Genomic DNA, 18,166 nt, shown 5'->3' with positions numbered 1-18,166 from the left:
CTCGCTTTAGTCCACGTCGATTTTGTTCCAATAAATCTTTATTTTTTTACTTTTAAATAGCCAAAAAATAAAAAATAAACAGGTGAATAAAACAAGGTGATCATCCGTACAGCTACATGTGCATATCCGTCAAGGTGTCTGTAGCTCTCAAAACGACCAAATATGTGGACTGTAATTGAATAATCCTGAGAAATTCAGTGTAGTCCAATTTGAGCAGATGAAACAATCAATACTGGTGACGAAAAATACACACGAGGAAACACACCAACACTAAAAATATATCAAAATACTTAAACTCACTACTAACACAAACAATAAAATAAATTGTGGTGGAATTGTCCTTTTTCATTTCCACAGACTTCCAAGGGCTGAAAATCCTTTCATAATCCTGACTGACACCGCAACATCATTTCTCTGACACATTTTCTACACACGTTTTAGTTGTCAATCCTAATAATCTCATCACATAAAACATTCTTAAGCAAAGGTTGCAGGCATTAAAGTCTAACCATATAGAAAGAGACTAATATTGCTTGCAAGAAGCAGAAAATAAAGACGAGAATACAACAGCATACATTGCAGGGGCATTTAAAACCAAAAAAAAAAAAAAAGTGTTTAGTCAGGGTTCAATCCTGAGGAGAAACAATTCTGATGAGATAGTACTATCCTCCCCCAGAAACAATGGTCGTCCTACACTATCTCGCAGCCTTAAGTATCATAATTCCACACTCAAAATGACAAAACACACCCATTGGTAACCAGAGGAGACACAGCAAAGATTATTTTCTTAATGTAAAAATGGTGAACGGTAGTTTGAACCAACCAGTAGTCCACTTCAGAGAACTCGCTAGGTTCTCTCTAATTTCATTCTTTTGTTATCAAAGCTGTCAGCAGATCACCATTTGCAAAGTTTCCCAGAAGAGAGTGGGGGGGGGGGGGGGGAAATATTCCAAGGTTTTCTGGCATGCAGACTATGAAGTTTGAGGAAAGTCCGATCCCATTTTTTTATTTTTTTTGTAGTTCACCGTTCCAGCAAGTTGCTGAGACTTTATACCGGTAAGCAGAAAACACAATCAGAAAGGGAAACTAGTTACAATGAAAGAAGTTGTTAAGTGAATGATTTGTGTTTGCATCATTGCAAAGTGGCATCACCCCCACCCCCACCCACTATCTGACCTTTGACATTAGAAGCACTAGTTAAGTTAGCCTCTCTGGTTTCAAGTCAAAATGATTTATTTTTCTTTTTCTTTTTTGTTTGTTTTGCTGGTGCAAATCTCAGCAAATCCTCATGAGCCCGTCAATTCATCTTGAACAAACAGCACGCAAGCTAAGGTAAAATCATCTTATTTCATTGGTTTACAAACAGGAGGCATCAAATATTTCTCACTTGCAGACCTCAGACCTCTCAGACGACCCGGGCAGTAAAAGGGGGTCGTCGCATGTCAGCAAAGATTGGTCACGCTGTGAAAAAAGCCATGTCACGACTCTTCGTTGCCCGAGTCGTCTTCATCGTAGCAGCAGTCGCCATCCCCGTCCTCCACGTCGTCGTCATCGTAATAATAGTCATAGAAGAGGTCGGAGCCTTCGTCGGGAGGCGGGGCACGTGTGCGGACACAGTACTCAGCTAGCGTGGTGGGTACCTGAACGCCATCGCGTTCTGCCTCCACCTTGGTGGCCAATACTTGTTTTCTGCATGAGACATTCAACATTAATAGTTTATAAGGAGATATCATTAGGCAACTTTAGACCTAAAAAAAGCATTTGGCACTCTTTATCATCGTGTATTAATGAATAAATTAGAGTGATACGGAGTCAGAGGTTTGGCATACAAGTGAATGAAAAGATACCTGAATGACATATGTACAATTTACCACTGCAAAATCAATATCAATTTAATATCAGTCAATATCAATATAATCTTAAATGTTCCCTGTTAATCTTAACCTTTTGATTAAAATGTTTGTTTTCTGTCAAAAGTTGAACATGACATGGAAAATTATACAACTGTGTAAAATAAAAAAAATAATTATGTATTCATAAACATATCATCTGAATATGCAAAAGCTTTCAAGTTTTACAATTCCAATTTACGCCCAGGAAGTTGGTAACAAGGGTCCATTAATTTAATCATCCACTTGAATGCCTTGTTTTCAACCGTGGTTACTCGTATTGTGTCTTTTGCGATACAATTTGTTTGTTGTTTTCGGATGGGTGGGGGGAGGGTGCATGCTACAGACTTTACAACACCAAAATAACTCTACACGGTTTTGTTTTGGCGATGAAAGTCTTTCAGCCGAAAACTGAAAATACACATTTGGGCCATTTTTGGCCCAAAATTTGCGGTGGCCAAAAAATTGGTGCATAACTAGTGAAAATCGTGGTAAATGCCATTAAAATGGAAGAAGTGTATGTTATTACATATTTGGAGTAAAAATTGATGTGAAAATGGGTTGGAAGCCACATATAGATGATGTGAAAAACAAATGCCAAAAACCATAGCTTTTTTTCTTTTACTCTGTAAAACTAAGGATGTCCTGACTAAGACTTCATTATTCAGTATACACTTTGCTCTGTTACTTCTATATTTGACTTACTGTGTGGAGATATGGGGTAACACATGAAACCAACACTCACTCTATTTTAAGTTACAAAAAAAGAGCTACACGAATTATCAATCTCTCAAACTACATAAAACCTACCAACGTACTATTTTCATTTTAAATCGTGTTGCAGTGACATTGTGCCTTGATTTATGTTTTGTTCCTGAAATTAGAATTTTCTTTATGGATATTGATGTCATTGAAATGACTACCGATTGAAATCTTATCGAATAAACACTACTACCAGTGTTCGCGCTTAGTTTCCAAAAACAGACACCAATTCACATTTTCAACATGTACCCATTTTAAATTTGGTTTTAACGTGAACTCATACTGTTTGGTTGTTCACCTGATGATCTCGACATATTCACGGTCCTTTCCCTTGCTGTCCCTCCATTTGCGATACATGACAGAGGCATCCACATTGGCAGGAGAGAAGGTGTTTGGCTCATTCAGCAGTGAGATCACACTCAGCAAAATGGTTCTGAAGGCACAAAGGAGGGTCACAACATTATAACTTGACATACTTATGATGTAATATCTGGACTGTTAAAGTGCATATGTGAGCCAATTTTTAATCAAAGATTGCAAATTATTTGCACTAGTTGAATATCTTTCTACAACTGACTATGAAATTACTGTGGTATGGTATCTTTGATTGTCAATCCTCAATATGCATAGAACAGGATTAGGGATTTTACCACACAATTGCATAAAGAGCAGCAAGGTGATCTAGTGTTTAGCACGTCTACCTCCCAGATCAGAGGTTCTGGGATTAAATCGCAGCTCTGGCCTTTCTGTTCTCCGGAGTTTGTCTGTTCTCCGGTGACTCCGGCTTCCTCCCACATTAGAAAACATGCATGTTAGGTTAACTGAAGAGTAAATAAGGGGCGTCAAAGTCATTTTTGTCACGGGCCACACGCTATTTTATTTCTTTGAAAAAGGGGGTTGGTAACAAAAAAGTTGCTTGTGATATCTCAACATTATTAAAAGTAGAGATGCGCCGATACCACTTTTTTCCCCAGACAGATTATTGGTACAAGTACTTATGTTTGAGTACTCGCCGATAAAGAGTTCTGACACTTGATAAGGCCATTACGTCTTGCAATTGCAATGAAAATGTGTTTTATTTTAAAAAGACAAACCGGATGGATGATAAACCCTACTTTGAATCTCTCGCTAAATGTTCCGAACACCTGCTCCGAGGTCTGTGTTGTAATGAGCAGATAATTGCACTGCGTGATCTCTGTGGATTTGGCTAAACTTCCCATAGTTGACGTCATGCTGTTACTCTTTCGCAAGTTAACTATTTGAGAGTGAGACTGAATCAACTGCACCTTGATTGTTGCAGTCAAGTAGTGCACTCCATATTTCCTAATTTGCTTCAAGACTCGATTAATCAACATTCTTAATACATTCACTGCCATTGACGGCTTTAGAAGTCAAATATCCATGTTATCTGGGAAGGCTGGCAGTGAATGAGTTAACGATAAGTTAACAATTTATGGCTATATTTGTGCTTCTGAGTTTACACACCCTGGCAAAGTCTTGTGAAAGTTTGGCAATCTTGGGGAAATTTAACTGATGCCAGAATGGGGACTGTCTCATTATTTTCTTTATTGCTATGTTTTGTTTAATCCTTGTGCTATTTTGAAATGCTTTATACTGTGTAGTGTAATTTTAATCACATTAAAAATAAGTTTTCTTGAAAGAATGGTACACATCTTATAAATTCTGCCAGGCTTGTAAACTTAAGTTGTGAACTCAAATGTAATATAACTATCACTAGGTTTAACATCTTATTCAAGATTAATTGACAGTTAGACATGACAGTTTTTAATCTTAAAATGTTACTTAAAATATTGTCTGTACAGTTCATAAAAGGTTTTATGATGGCAGCATCTTGACTCTCTAATTTCTACTATAAATATTCCCTTGGGCAATAAAGGAGCGTTTTGAAAGCAGCGTCTCGGAAATGACTGTGTTTAACTTTAGCGGCACCACAGTATTGTGCAGGTAAACAGAAGACGTTAGCCGAGAGACAGGGATCAGATTTCAACAGAGGGTGTTGAATCACCAGATGTAGTGACAACATGCGCCTCATGAGAACGGACTCCTCTGAAGACAAATGTCATGTGATTAGGGTATGAGACAAAGACAGTAACCAGATAATGACAATTCATGCTAACCGGACATTCTGGGTGGGATTCCATCTCTCTGAAGGCAGTTCTCCACTTTGTGGGTCATCCACTGGAGGGTGCAATATAGAAATGCACACATCTCCATTCTGAAACAGAGGAAATTGATCACTGATAAGACTGTCATGTAACTAACAGAGACCATTTTATCAGAGGTGGCTAAAGTACTCTCACTTTGTACAAAAGTATAAATACATAAACTTCTGGTAAAAGAAGTACTGATTCAACTCCTGGACTTAAGTAAAAAATACTAAAATGTAATTAATTAGGAAAGTAAAAAATATTTTTTTACTGTCAATTATATAAAATATCTGTTTTGATAACTTGGTACAAACACAAAAAAATATTTGCAAACACAAAAGTTTTCTTGTTTTATTAACTTACATACTGCTCGTACTTAAAAGAAAAAAAATCAAGTTAGCTGTCTCATGATGGTGTTTTTACGAGCTAGCTAGCGATGGCTCTACTTTTTACATTGTACGTTGTGAAGTGACTAACAAAAAATGAAAAATTACAAAAATATACCTTACTGTATAGGTTTTTACAGATAAGACGGAGGATACTTGAATGCCTGAAACTGCTGGTTTTTAGGCTGGCACAAGACAAAATGCATTTACCACTTGAAGCTGACAACATCAAATAATTCTCTTGAATAAGGCCATGGATAGGGAACATCTCAAATCAGTGAAACTGTTGTGCCATCAACCCTAATGCTCCCTAGTTCACATTCCTCCATGTCATTGCTGTCCCTGTTTTTTGGTTGTTGTTTTTTTGTTTTGTTTTTTTACACCTTAGAGACCCCAAGATCGCAATCCATCATCTTTGTTACATCCCACCACTGTGTTTGAATAACACGATTACATGATAAACAGTAAAAGAGTTCCAGGTTATGGTAATCCGCAAAGGTTGAATGGAGGCAACTGGACTGTTCTTGTTTGTTGATTTTTTTTCTTGTTTTCAGAAACGACTTAGGGAATTATGCTATTAGGCTAACCAAATACGTGAACAGCGTGTGATACTTCACCCGAGTCAATATCACCATAAAGTGCCTTTGAGACTTCCCCATTTCATAAAAAAAAAAAAAAAAAAAAAAAAAAAGAGAGACAGAGATATGAATTGTATTAAGTAGGCAGGACACGCCTTGCTGAAATATGATTGACAGCTGCTTCCAGGCAGGAGAGTAAGTGTGACGGAAAATAACAATTGGCCTTTATATTGTCTCCAGGTGGCCAAGCCATGCAGACCAGAATGAGCAGCACAATGTGCATTGAATTGAACGTGAAAGTGTGACAAAAACGGTTTCATTGCTTTTGATTCCATTGAATGTCATTACTGGATGTTTTTACAATGATTTGAAAATTAGAGTGTCATATTTCCTCATAAAAAAAACAAAAACATCTCAAAGTTTGTTTTCAGGGGGCTGGGGGGTTGGATACAAGTGTTTTGAGTAGGGATGTTCGATACCTCTTTTTTGGACCAATTCCAGTATGAGTAGTCACTCGAGTACTCACCGATACAGAGTACCGATACCACTAGTACTTTTAATACATAACATTTTAACTGACAATTGTGAACAAAGACCTTTCTTTCTTCCTGACGCACATGATGATTCGCCGATCTGTCAAACCGCCACAGTGTACCGCCAACTAGTAGCAAGGAGGACTTACGCAATGTCAGATAATTTTTCCATAAGTATTGGTGGGTGATATTATTGGCAGCCTTCACGAGTACCTGATACCTTGAAATAATATCGATAAATAATATCGATATCAGCATCGATACTGCTGTGTATGAGACATGTTAAATCACGCACATGATCCGATGGAAACAAATTGTACATATTTTAAGAGTATTATCTTTGTACTGGATTGAGTGGAAATGTTTAGCTACTTCTAACAAGACCTCAGAGTTTCATTATTCTACATTTTCATGATGACTGAGTGATTCAGATGAGGACACCAATGCCTGTTTATTGTGATATTGTCCCACCTCATAGATGTTGGGATGCCACATCTTAGTGAGGAATCTGAAGGAAGGTGGGGAATATGGGTAGTCCATGGGGAATTTGATCCGAGCCTAAAGCATACAGCGCCAACAAAAAGTACATCACTTAAAGTTTCATAGATACAACATATTTTTAAAAGTGTATTTTCAAGTAGACTTGAAATGAGTCTTACCTTGAAATAACCCCCCTCATAGTGAGTATTGGGGGGTCCGAAAATGGCCACTTCCCAGTTGTACATATCCGCCTCGTCCACCAACGTTATTTTAAAACCCTCGACGGGCTCCTCTTGAAGGCTCTTCATTTCCAGCATGAGAGCTTTCTGCGAACTGGCGACATGAGAGCAATCGTGCTGCGCCATACTTGACACTTGGCTACCCTGAAGTTAGCTCTCCACTCGACAGCTGCTGACTCGTTTGTTTACGGCAGCAGCGCAGCTAAATTTGACGCCGCACGCACTCGGTCGAACAAACCCGACGCTACCGACGTTGTGAGGATACAATGAAAACAGGCCAACGCGACCGGGATCGAATGCGACTTGTGTTGATTTGTTACCAAAATCGGATCAATTATTTCGTGTCCAATTGCTCACTATCGTTAACTAACCAAACCATCGTGGCCGCCGAGTAACAGAAGCTTTAGGTGATCTACTCGGAAAATTTGTCGTGGATAATAAGCCGTAAATCTACTGGTAGCTCCTGGCTAAATAAGCTAGCTAACGAAGACTACCTCACAACCAGAGGGGAGCCGATTTTTTTTTTTTTTTTTTTTTTTTTTTTTTACCTTGTCGCGAATAGATTAACAACGAGCTGGTTGTCGAAAATGAGAGGCAGGTTTAAAAACAAAACACAGCGACCGATTTGAAAATGTTATGAAGTATACATTTAGCGCTCTAAAGCTTAATGTCATGCGGACAGAGCGAATAATGTTGTTGAAAAGAAGTCCTTTCTCTCCCTGAAAACAGGGAATTGTGCAATAGGCTGCTATGGGAGTTGTAGTCCGGTTTGTGTTTGTAAACATTGCATCGTATTCTACAAACAGTCATTGTTTTAGACAAAACTGTCAATAAAATACTATGTTATGTCAAAAAAATAGAACAAACTTAAATTGATTGAAATATACCTCATATTATGTGATTTTTACATTACGGAAATAACGCTTGGAACTACATTCACCAGTTACAGGATGTCGTACGAACGCGAGTGTTGTTTGCGTTTCTGAAACGCTGCACTGACCTATTTTGACAATGACATTATTTGTATTCAATAAATACATTTTGTATTGAATAGTTGATCTTGGAAGTGTAATAGTGTAAATCTCAGCGTTGTCAACTTTTACATTTATATTTATAATAGTCGAGCTTTTCCAACGTAATTATCCTGCGACACTGTTACAGAAAGTACCCTTTATAGCTGCCCCACTTTTGCCTGAATACAACGTTTGATAACAGCCTACTATATAGATCAAATTAGTGAATTATGTTTTATTATTAACGTTTGGTTCCTATATTTAATATTTGTGTGAACGCGTAACTATTATAAACTCCGAAAAGAAAAACAAACGTGTATTACGATATATTAACGCGACAAATTCCTAACAGGACCCTGCGTCAACGTAAAGTTCGTGATGAGTTCGAAATCGAGACGACGTTCCCGCTCCGTGTCCAAAAGTCGTAGCCGGGACCGGCGAAATAGGTCCAGAGCAAGCAGGTCTAAATCGCCAGAGAGAAGGACGAATCGCTCTCAATTTGCGGACCCAAGACGTTCCACCCAGGGCCGTGGACGGTCCGACAGCCGTGACTCCGGGAGCAGCTCCCCAGACAAACGACGGCCTAAACATAGGAGCCCTTCAAGTTCCCGAAGTGACTCGGAGACCGACAGGAGAAGAATACAACGTGCCAGGAGCAAATCTAATGGAAATTCGTCTAGGTAACAATACTGTTTATTTACTAGTAATTGATATTATCTCCCTTTGTTGAGAAGGCAAGTCTGCATGTCAGCAAGCAGCCCTTAATATAAGTCCTATGGAATGAATCGTTACTAAAACCCGTCAATTACAAGAACACATTTTTAGACTTTAGCTCTTAAAACATGAAACATGTTTATTTAATCCTTTGTTTTGCCTCAGTTCATCAGACTCTGATCATCCTAAAGAGAGAGGCGGAAGAAGCGACATGAAGATGCGAAGAGGAACATCTCGAGAAAGGAGGAAGGAAAGATCACCTTCGGGCTTCCGGGATGGAAGCAGTGAAAGAGAGCGAGGAAGACGGAGAAGCCTCAGCCGAGACAGACAGAGACAGAAGGAGCGGGATAGAGAAAGAGAGAGGAAATCTGAGAGAGACAAAAGGGAAAAGAGTAGCGAAAGGGAGCGAGGGCGGAGCGAGAAAGGCAGTGACCAAGGGAGGCATCAGTCCAGTTCGGCAGACTCCTCTGACAGCTCGGGCTCCGATCGGCAGAGCAGGACCACCAAAGACAAGGAAGACAAGAAGAAACAGAGGGAGATGATGAAGGCTCTGGAGACACCAGAAGAAAAGAGGGCCAGGAGGTTGGCCAAGAAAGAGGGGAAGGAAAGGAAGAGGAGAGAAAAGATGGGTTGGAGCGAAGAGTACATGGGATACACCAATGCAGACAACCCGTTCGGTGATAATAACCTACTGGGTACATTCAAATGGCAAAAGGTATGTTTCGAAGCCGAGGAGATATGATTATTGTTATTATTATGATTATGATGTGATATATTATTCTCTCGTCTTGTTTGTATTTTGTCAGGCTTTGGATAAGAAAGGTATCGGCCACCTCGGAGAGAAAGATCTTAAAGAGAGGAACAAACGCATCCAGGAGGAAAATCGCAGAGAACTTCAGAAGGTACCTAATTAAAAACAATGGCCAATCAGAGTGAAGCTGTTTTCCACAGTTACATTGAGAAGATGAGCGAGCCAATCAGAGTAAAGCTTATTTACATTTTGCATATTGATGAGAAATCAAGCCCTCTCAACTGCCAGGTGTAAAAACAAACAAGCAACTAGAATAGCTTGAAAAATGACATTCTGGGCATTTTCAATCCCAATTATTTCGCAAAACCCATAAACGGACATCAAAGCTTATAAAAAAAAATAATAATACGCGTCCAACCTGACTGACTCCAGCTCCTGACGTCACTCACTGGGCCACGGCCTTATAAGGCACACATCCAACACGCAAATACTACAGTATGTACAGAAATTGCACTTTATGAAACTGGTTTATTTCTTTACATTCTCATTTATTGTGTTTTTATACATTAGAGTGCTATTTTACTTTTCACCATTTTTCTGGGGTTGTGGGGGGCTGAAATTAATGGAATGCCTAAATCCTTACAGATGATCTACTGTTGCCCCTTACAAGCAATTAACTAAAATTATGGCCAAGCTACAAAGACTGAGCCAGTTACCTTTCTGGTTCTGTAAAATCAACTCACCAGATCTTGCACAGAATTTGGAGAATTCCCTGATACAATATATTTTAGTCGGGACATGGCGACAACGGCAAATTGTTTTATTTCAACTTGATTGTAAGCCCAGTGTGTGTCTGTTTATGCTGTAGGTAAAGCAGCTGCGTTTGGAGCGTGAGCGAGAGAAGGCAATGAGGGAAACCGAGCTGGAGATGCTGCAGAGAGAGAAAGAAGCGGAGCATTTCAAGACCTGGGCCGAACAGGAGGACAACTTCCATTTGCATCAGGCCAAACTACGGTATGTAGCTTTCACAGGTGAAATAAACATTCATCTTGAATTTAATAATTTGACCAAAAGAACGTAATAAAAAAATATTTATGACCAGGTCTAAGATTAGAATCCGTGATGGCCGCGCAAAGCCCATTGACCTGCTGGCAAAGTACATCAGTGCAGAAGATGACGATCTCGCTGTTGAGATGCATGAACCGTATACCTTCCTTAATGGGCTGACAGTCACAGACATGGATGATCTTCTGGAGGATATTAAGGTGGGTGCCAGGGTTACGCAATCATAACCGATCGGAGGATGCTTGGTTGGATACAGTGTGGTCGTCTACAATCACACAGTTCTTGCGCATTTCCCACAGACCAATCACAATATTAGTTAAACCTGCAGCATTGAATTAGATCAAATACATGAGCCTAAAAAGAAATCCCTTCTTTACAAATACATAAATGCACTTCATATTTTTTTGTATTTCTTTTCAGTTATCATTCAGGCAAACTTGAAGCCATCAGCTTTTGAGAGCTTTGGGGTTGCAGTTTTTGTAAGCATATCATTTTCATGCGCATGCCCCGTTAATTGACAGCATTGCCAAGTTTTTCTGTCCTTGACTGCAGTTCAGCGCCAGTTTGAGAAGCTTTATGTCCGTCACACCGCTCCAATGTGTGTTGTTAATGGTATTCGCGGCAAGGTTTGTGAAAGAGAATCAGTTCTTGACAAGCCTTCCAGTTGAAGGCCTGCTACTACCACTACTGGTGTCAACTAAACCCCTAGAGCAGGCATTCACACAAAGCCAAGTAAAGTCTCCACTGGAACTTAGCATCAACAGAAGCTCGATTCAGCGGATGATACAGTGAGTAAGACAGCTTTACCTGTGCCAACTTCAGGTTGTTCAAAGGCTTCAAGCGGAAGATTATGATGTTCAACAACCAGAAGTCAGTACGGCTAAAGCTTCATGACTCTCCAAAGCATCCGCTGAATCGAACTTTTGTTGATTCTGAGTTCCGGTGCAGCCCCCCGGCTAGACTTAATTGCCTTTGCGCAAACGCCTGCTCTAAGAGTTCAGGGTTTCGTAGCAGTAGTTTTGTGGTGGTAATAGTAGGCGTTCCGCTGCATGAATTGTCAACGAAAGATCAGAAACCTGCCACGGATGGCATAAATTGAACTACGCGGTGGAGTAGTGATGGCCAAAAATCTTCTCAAACTGTCAGTGAACTGCAATCAGAGACATAAAAACCTCTTGCAACGCTGCTCAAATGTCATTTGGCAAGCAACAAGGGAATTAATAATAGTTATGCTTACAAAAACTGCAAAGCCTAGGCTGTTAAATGCAGATGGTCTCGCGTCTTTCCAAATGAGTTCTGAAACGAAATAGGCAAAAAGCAAGTGTGTAGTGACTTTCTGGGCACCCTGTATTAACACGTAATTATCATAAGTGCAGGTTTATATGGAGTTGGAACAAGGCAAAAATGTCGATTTTTGGCGTGACATGACCACCATTACTGAGGATGAAATCAGCAAGCTGAGGAAACTGGAGGCCTCTGAAAAGGGACCAGGTACATTATTTCCTCTTTTTCACCGCTCTTCCCCTCTAAATATGTCTTTATATTTTTACAGCAGTTTGACAAGCTACCGCGTATAAAAAGAAGCTCAGTATCATTTGATTGAATGACCCTCAGGTGACCGCCGTGATGGCATCAACACAGCTGTGAGCAGTGACGTCCAGACCGTGTTCAAAGGAAAGACATACAGCCAGCTGCAGGCTCTCCACCTCAACATAGAGACCAAGATCCGGGCTGGAGGATCCAACCTTGACATCGGTTACTGGGAGAGTCTGCTGCAGCAGGTCCGGGTCTACATGGCAAGAGCCAGGTATGAATGTGACCTCGACGTTGTTCCTTTTTTTCCCCCTATGCAGCTGAAATGAAATGATCACACAACATCAAAATCTGTTTGTGTGACAGGCTGAGAGAGCGACACCAGGATGTGCTGCGTCAGAAGTTGTTTAAGCTGAAGCAAGAACAAGGCGTAGACAGCGAACCTTTGTTCCCCATCATCAAGGAGGAGCCAAGGAGCGACGACATGTAAGTCAATCAGTGGACTCTATCAACAACAACAACAAAAAGTTGAATATCTGATGTGTGACGTAATTCATCCCACAACTTTAGTCAACCTCCCATTTGTTCTTATTTCAAAACAATTTGTCACAGACAAGAAATATTCCATTCTGTGGTCCAACTGTCCCCATTACAAAACCTCTTTTAGTAAGATTTCATTAGCCTAAGAGCATTATTGACAAAAAGTCGTTTTTGAATGGTTTTGGAAAACCGGGAAAAAAAATTGCCTCAATTCAACCTTTGACTGAGAATCTACACTGACAAAAAAAACAACACAATTTTTAGCAAGCAAATTGGTATTTTTTAAATTCTTTTGACAGTAAGTTAAACATTACTTGGGCAGTTATGTTATTAGGCTAACAATTTTAACATTCTTAACTGCCATAAAATAAGAAAACAAAGGTGAGTCACGATATACCGTTTAGCTTTCGTAAATGTCACACAGTCAGTCACCACTCAGTGAACCCCCCATGCTTATTCGCAGTCTGCTGTTCACAAATTCACCATTCAACGTTTAACCACTGTACAGAGAGAAAACAACGAAACACATTGCCTTGATTTCTGATAATGTGACGACGCATGTGATGAATCTTGAATGAAGTTGGCTGAGGCCTGAAACTATTATTTATTATTATTAAATTATTGCTGCGAAGCTTCGTGAGCAGTGGTTTCCCCCACCCCCACCCCCGAAGCTTAGCAGCAATAATTCTTCTACATGTACTAATTTTACTTCTTGTAAAAATAAGTTTGCTCAATGGCGATGAGCGAGGAGAAAATAGTGCGTAAAAGACAGCGACTGTTCAAAGTTTGAAATCATTTCACACTTAAACAAAGAAAAATGACAATATGCAATGTGCCTACTGCAAAGCAGAACTAATTAAAGTACCACAAAGGCAAGTCTTCGATCGCCAAAACAAAGTATCGATGTTAGCTAATTTCATATAGCCTACCACCGCTACTTAGAACGTATTGTAATGCCCCTGCATGAGGTCAAGGATAGACACAGCCGCCGGTGCGCTTACAACCACTTTATTGAACAAACAGTAACAAAATAAACATATCTCCCTTCACGTTGGCATTTGGCATACAGAAAGTCCTGATTTTTATTCCCTTTTGCTGTACAACCAAAATCAAACTTTGAATTAGATAATGTGATTAATTGGTAGCATAATCGATTCTAAAATAATCGATCGCTACAGCCCGTCTGATTATGTGAACTTTTTTTTGGGAATACCGTAATTTCTCGTGTATAATGCGCACCCATGTATAAGCCGCACCCCCAAAGTTGACCTAAAAATTCTGGAAAACCCTTCTACCTATGTATAATGCATTTTTACAATGCATGATTTTGCTTCTACCCATATGACCAAAACGTAGTCTTATCTGTGTTTTGTTATTTTTTTTCAAGGAATTATTCTGACGTTAAGCACTTTATTTGAACACGTAATCCTTTTTTTTCAATTTACTTGCTCTTATTTTGAAATTCACAGCCCTACTTTTATTTAGTAAACGAGAAAACACACAGTTGTGCTCATGTGTTTGATTACCCAGACAGAATTTGTAAGATGGGTACAATTCTTAAAAGAAAACATGAAGGGCCAGGCGAAACACACAACATTTTATTTGAATGGGATTGAAATTAAACCGTCAAGCATTTCAGAAAAGCATTATCATCAAACAAAACATAACCATAAAGAAATTAAGGATGGTTGTTGTTCAGTCATCAGTCATATTTAAAAAAGTAAATAAATAAATAAATAAATAAATAAATTAAAAAAAAAATATATTTCACAAATTCTGCCAGCGTATGTAAACCTATGAGCACAACTGTACATATTATGCAGTCATACATACCCCTGTCATATTGGAATGAAAGTGTAGGCTACACCCTTTTTATAACCACTAGGTGGCGGTGGCATTTTGGAATGAAAGTGTACAACTTTTTCATAACCACTAGATGGCGGCATACATTTATAAAATGTGATTTTCCCCTCCCCCCCCCAATTTGCCCCTAAACCTATGTATAATGCGCACTATTGACTTTTGACAATTTATTGGGGGGAAAGATGCGCATTGTACACGATAAATTCCGGTAAGCCCCCCCCCCCCCCCCCCCCCCCCAAACAAAAATCCTCAACAAGCCAATGAAAAGGCAAAACACAGACACGAGGTAATTTTTTTGTTCATTGAATTGACATCTCGTGCAATTTGACATGTTGATATTTCAGACTGAATTTTTTCTCGCAATTTTTGGCTGTACATTTGGGGCAGGGGTTCCATCTTTTCTGCAACATTTGCATACACATTTAAAGGAACTAACACTATTTTCTTCCAATAGTGATGACAGAGCAGGAGGCCGTTCAGAAGAGTCAACATCAGAAGATCCCGGCCAGTCATCTTCCTCCTCAGCCCAAAACGCCAGCAAGAGACCGGCAAGAGAAGACGGCCCGTCCACATCTACGTCGGAAGGCGGCGACCAGAATGAGGACCGAGGAAAACGCGGGCAAAAGAAGGATGACGAGAAGGGCGAGGAGGTTGAAGCCGTTTTGACGGAGGAGGATCTGATCCAGCAGAGCCAGGCAGAGTATGATTCGGGCCGCTACAGTCCCACGCTACTCACGTCGTCTGAGCTGCCACTGGACACTCACACTATCACCCCTGAGGAAGACGCACACAGGCTGCAGTTAGCGCGCAGGCAGCTGCAGGTCACAGGTATGAGAGCAAGAACAACACATGAAAGTGGGTGATTGTTTGGAGGCTAATCACATCTTGAAGCAATTGAGTCAAAATGGAAGGCAGTAGTACAGTGTTCCCCCGCAATATCGCAGTTCATCATTTGGGCCCCTATACCACTTTTTTAAAGTGATTGTTTTTCATTAGTGTTTTTGCAGTATATTTACAATCTGTAATGCCCTCACATGTGGGAAAGGAGATAGATAAAATAAAAATGTTACTTTGGCGCCGTCTTGTGGTGACTTGGTGCCAAGGAACTATGTTAAAGAGTGTTGAATAGCTTCATTTAACCCAAAGTAGTGCTTTTCTGCCATTTTTGTGGAATCTCTGTACCTTCAACTATGTTGAAGTGAGTTTCATTTAAACAAAAGTAGTGATTTTCCACCATCTTGTGGCATTTTGGTGATAACGAACAATGTTGAAGCATGTTGAGTAGCTTCCTTTCGACAAAATTAGTCCTTTGTGGCTGTCTTGTAGCATCTAAAGGCAATTATCAACTTTTTTTTAAAGTAGATTCAATTACTAGCGGGTTTCTGCTGTTTGCAGCGGGGCTCGGTGCAGCTGACCCGCGAGTCGTGGGGGAACACTATACAGTGGTGCCTTGAGATGAGAGTTTAATTTGTTCGGTGATTAGACATTCCTGTCTCAAACCATCTTTCACTATTGAAATGAATTGAAATGCCATGAATCAGCACCAGCCTCCTCAAAAAGCACAACAACAATTTTTGTGATGTGTTTTTAAGTAAGGAAACTAGCACAGTTTAATTTACTTCATAAAAATATAGTAACAACATTAAGTATAAAATAAAGAATAATAGAACAGGTATTGCATACTGATTAATTCATTGCGATGCTTTCTGGTGTGTGCAATACCGTCATGGAGAGCCAAAAATGAGTTTCACAACCACTCTAAGTGACTCAGGGAACTATGACTTATGACTAATATTATTGCAGTAATATTATTATAGTTATTCACAGACGATAAGGAATATATACCCGTGAGTATTGTTACAATTCTTGTCTACATATGTTGTTGCACCATTTGTGTTCAGATTTCTGTTGCTTAAAGGGTTATAACACCGCAACTATTGATGCTATTTTTTTAGCCTGTCGATGACATTTTACATTGTCTGTTAGCATTAAGTTAGCGAAAGGCAGAGTTGTGTAGTTGTTTTAACTCCATTCTGTTTCATGTTAGTTCGATGGTAAACTCCAATTGGGAATGCCATTAAACAGCTTGAAGCCTCTTTTTTTGAAGAATTGTTTACTATCTGCCAAACTACTGCTTCTTGTGAAGTGAGTTGAGTTCACTGCCACTGTGTACTGTATAAAATTTTGCTCGCAAGACAAAGCAATGGCTCGTATCTCCAAAACCTCGTACGCCAGGTCCCCTGTACCTCAAGGCACCACTGTAGTTGAGTAACTCACTAAGAAATGTTCTTGTAGATACCCTCCCACTTACCCAGATATTGAAATGTTATTTGTTGATAGAATCTGAAAGTAGAAGCGAATACACTTTCTTGTGATGATAATAATCGGGAGTTTTGTCTCTCATCATTCACACAAATGAAGTACAAAGTACATTTCAGTGTGGGATATTGCAATATTGTTGATCGTCTTCATCTTTCTCTTAGGTGACGCCAGCGAGAGTGCGGAGGATGCCTTCGTGCGTCGCGCCAAAGAGGGAATGGGCAACGACGAGGCCCAGTTCAGCGTGGAGATTCCCGTCACCGGCAAGATGTACCTGTGGGCAGACAAATACCGACCACGGAAACCTCGCTTCTTCAACAGGGTCCATACTGGTTTTGAGTGGAACAAATACAACCAGACCCATTACGACTTTGACAACCCTCCCCCTAAAATCGTCCAAGGCTATAAGTTTAATATTTTCTACCCGGACCTGATAGACAAGCGCTCCACCCCGCAGTACTTCCTTGAGCCCAGTCCTGATAACAAGGACTTTGGGATCCTAAGATTCCACGCCGGACCGCCGTACGAGGACATCGCCTTTAAGATAGTAAACAGAGAGTGGGAGTATTCGCACCGACACGGCTTCCGCTGTCAGTTCGCTAACGGGATCTTTCAGTTGTGGTTCCACTTCAAGAGGTACCGCTACAGGAGGTGAAGCTCACGTAGCTTTATCGTAATTGTTTTTAATGGAATCAAGCCCACCTCTTTTCTTGGTGGTTATGGGTCCACAACTCTGTAAAAGTGCTTATTAATGCAATCTGTTCAGTAAAAAAGAATCATACATTAGAGAGAGACTTTTTTTTATTTTTTTTTATATACCATTCCTCTTGTTTGTTTTTCTGACTAGTTCATCTAGTACCTCTGAGACATTCAGTTCATTTAAGGGTAAAAGTGAAAACACAATGAAAAAGCCAAAGGCAGGTCATTGTTGGGTTAACAGTTTTTAAGTCGAAATCAAAGTCTCCTCACAACCACAAAAATATCTATAAGCTATATAGATAAAAGTATATTGGTAATGATGAGTAAACTTGATTAATTTAGCCCTGTTGTCTGTTTTAGTGACAAAACATCTACTCTGGGGCGCAAACATCTTCATTCATTGACTGGTTAAAAGTTCGACATTCACAGCATCTCATTAATGAAATAGATAGGGCCAAGGTGGGGCGCCACATTCCAGCACCCAAACTCACGGACGTCACATCCGAATATCGCAGCTCGGTCTCCATAGATGTCTAGGGTCTCTATGCACGCAGCACTTCTATGTTTTGTTAACATGTCTGGGTCAAGCGCAGCAAATTTCAAATGCTGTCTGTTGGAACTGCTATTTATTTAT

At 39.9% G+C, this 18,166-nt stretch overlaps 2 protein-coding genes across 2 annotated transcripts; one reads left to right on the top strand and one right to left on the bottom strand.

The window, feature by feature from the left end:
- Positions 1–20: 20 nt before the first annotated feature.
- Positions 21–7,778, bottom strand: cdc34b (cell division cycle 34 homolog (S. cerevisiae) b). The gene is made up of 5 exons (XM_061693320.1): positions 6,976–7,778; positions 6,788–6,874; positions 4,790–4,887; positions 2,950–3,084; positions 21–1,689 (listed from the first exon to the last, which is right to left on the bottom strand). The coding sequence occupies exons 1-5, from the start codon at positions 7,159–7,161 to the stop codon at positions 1,479–1,481; spliced, it is 717 nt and encodes a 238-aa protein (XP_061549304.1). The 5' UTR covers positions 7,162–7,778; the 3' UTR covers positions 21–1,478.
- cactin lies at positions 7,576–17,619 on the top strand. Its single transcript, XM_061693279.1, has 10 exons — positions 7,576–8,728; positions 8,928–9,477; positions 9,569–9,664; positions 10,382–10,527; positions 10,616–10,778; positions 11,955–12,069; positions 12,193–12,385; positions 12,478–12,597; positions 14,969–15,342; positions 16,998–17,619. Exons 1-10 carry the CDS (start codon positions 8,427–8,429, stop codon positions 17,486–17,488), a joined length of 2,550 nt encoding a protein of 849 aa, XP_061549263.1. The 5' UTR covers positions 7,576–8,426; the 3' UTR covers positions 17,489–17,619.
- Positions 17,620–18,166: the final 547 nt, after the last annotated feature.

The sequence above is a fragment of the Phycodurus eques genome, chromosome 13 (genome assembly GCF_024500275.1).
Source record: "Phycodurus eques isolate BA_2022a chromosome 13, UOR_Pequ_1.1, whole genome shotgun sequence".
In the NCBI taxonomy this organism is placed as follows: domain Eukaryota; kingdom Metazoa; phylum Chordata; class Actinopteri; order Syngnathiformes; family Syngnathidae; genus Phycodurus; species Phycodurus eques.
The sequence above is the reverse complement of the archived record's forward strand: the minus strand, read 5'-3'. Positions and strand labels throughout refer to the sequence as shown.

What these genes read in the sequence shown, in the direction of transcription:
- cdc34b (XM_061693320.1), bottom strand. Translation starts at nt 7,161, where the DNA reads ATGGCGCAGCACGATTGCTCTCATGTCGCCAGTTCGCAGAAAGCTCTC. An exon ending in ATGAGGGGGGTTATTTCAAG is followed by an intron (nt 6,875 to 6,975) that starts GTAAGACTCATT and finishes TGTATGCTTTAG; the next exon opens with GCTCGGATCAAATTCCCCAT. An exon ending in GGCATCCCAACATCTATGAG is followed by an intron (nt 4,888 to 6,787) that starts GTGGGACAATAT and finishes CCTCTGTTTCAG; the next exon opens with AATGGAGATGTGTGCATTTC.
- cactin (XM_061693279.1), top strand. Translation starts at nt 8,427, where the DNA reads ATGAGTTCGAAATCGAGACGACGTTCCCGCTCCGTGTCCAAAAGTCGT. An exon ending in GTACATTCAAATGGCAAAAG is followed by an intron (nt 9,478 to 9,568) that starts GTATGTTTCGAA and finishes GTATTTTGTCAG; the next exon opens with GCTTTGGATAAGAAAGGTAT. An exon ending in GGCCTCTGAAAAGGGACCAG is followed by an intron (nt 12,070 to 12,192) that starts GTACATTATTTC and finishes AATGACCCTCAG; the next exon opens with GTGACCGCCGTGATGGCATC.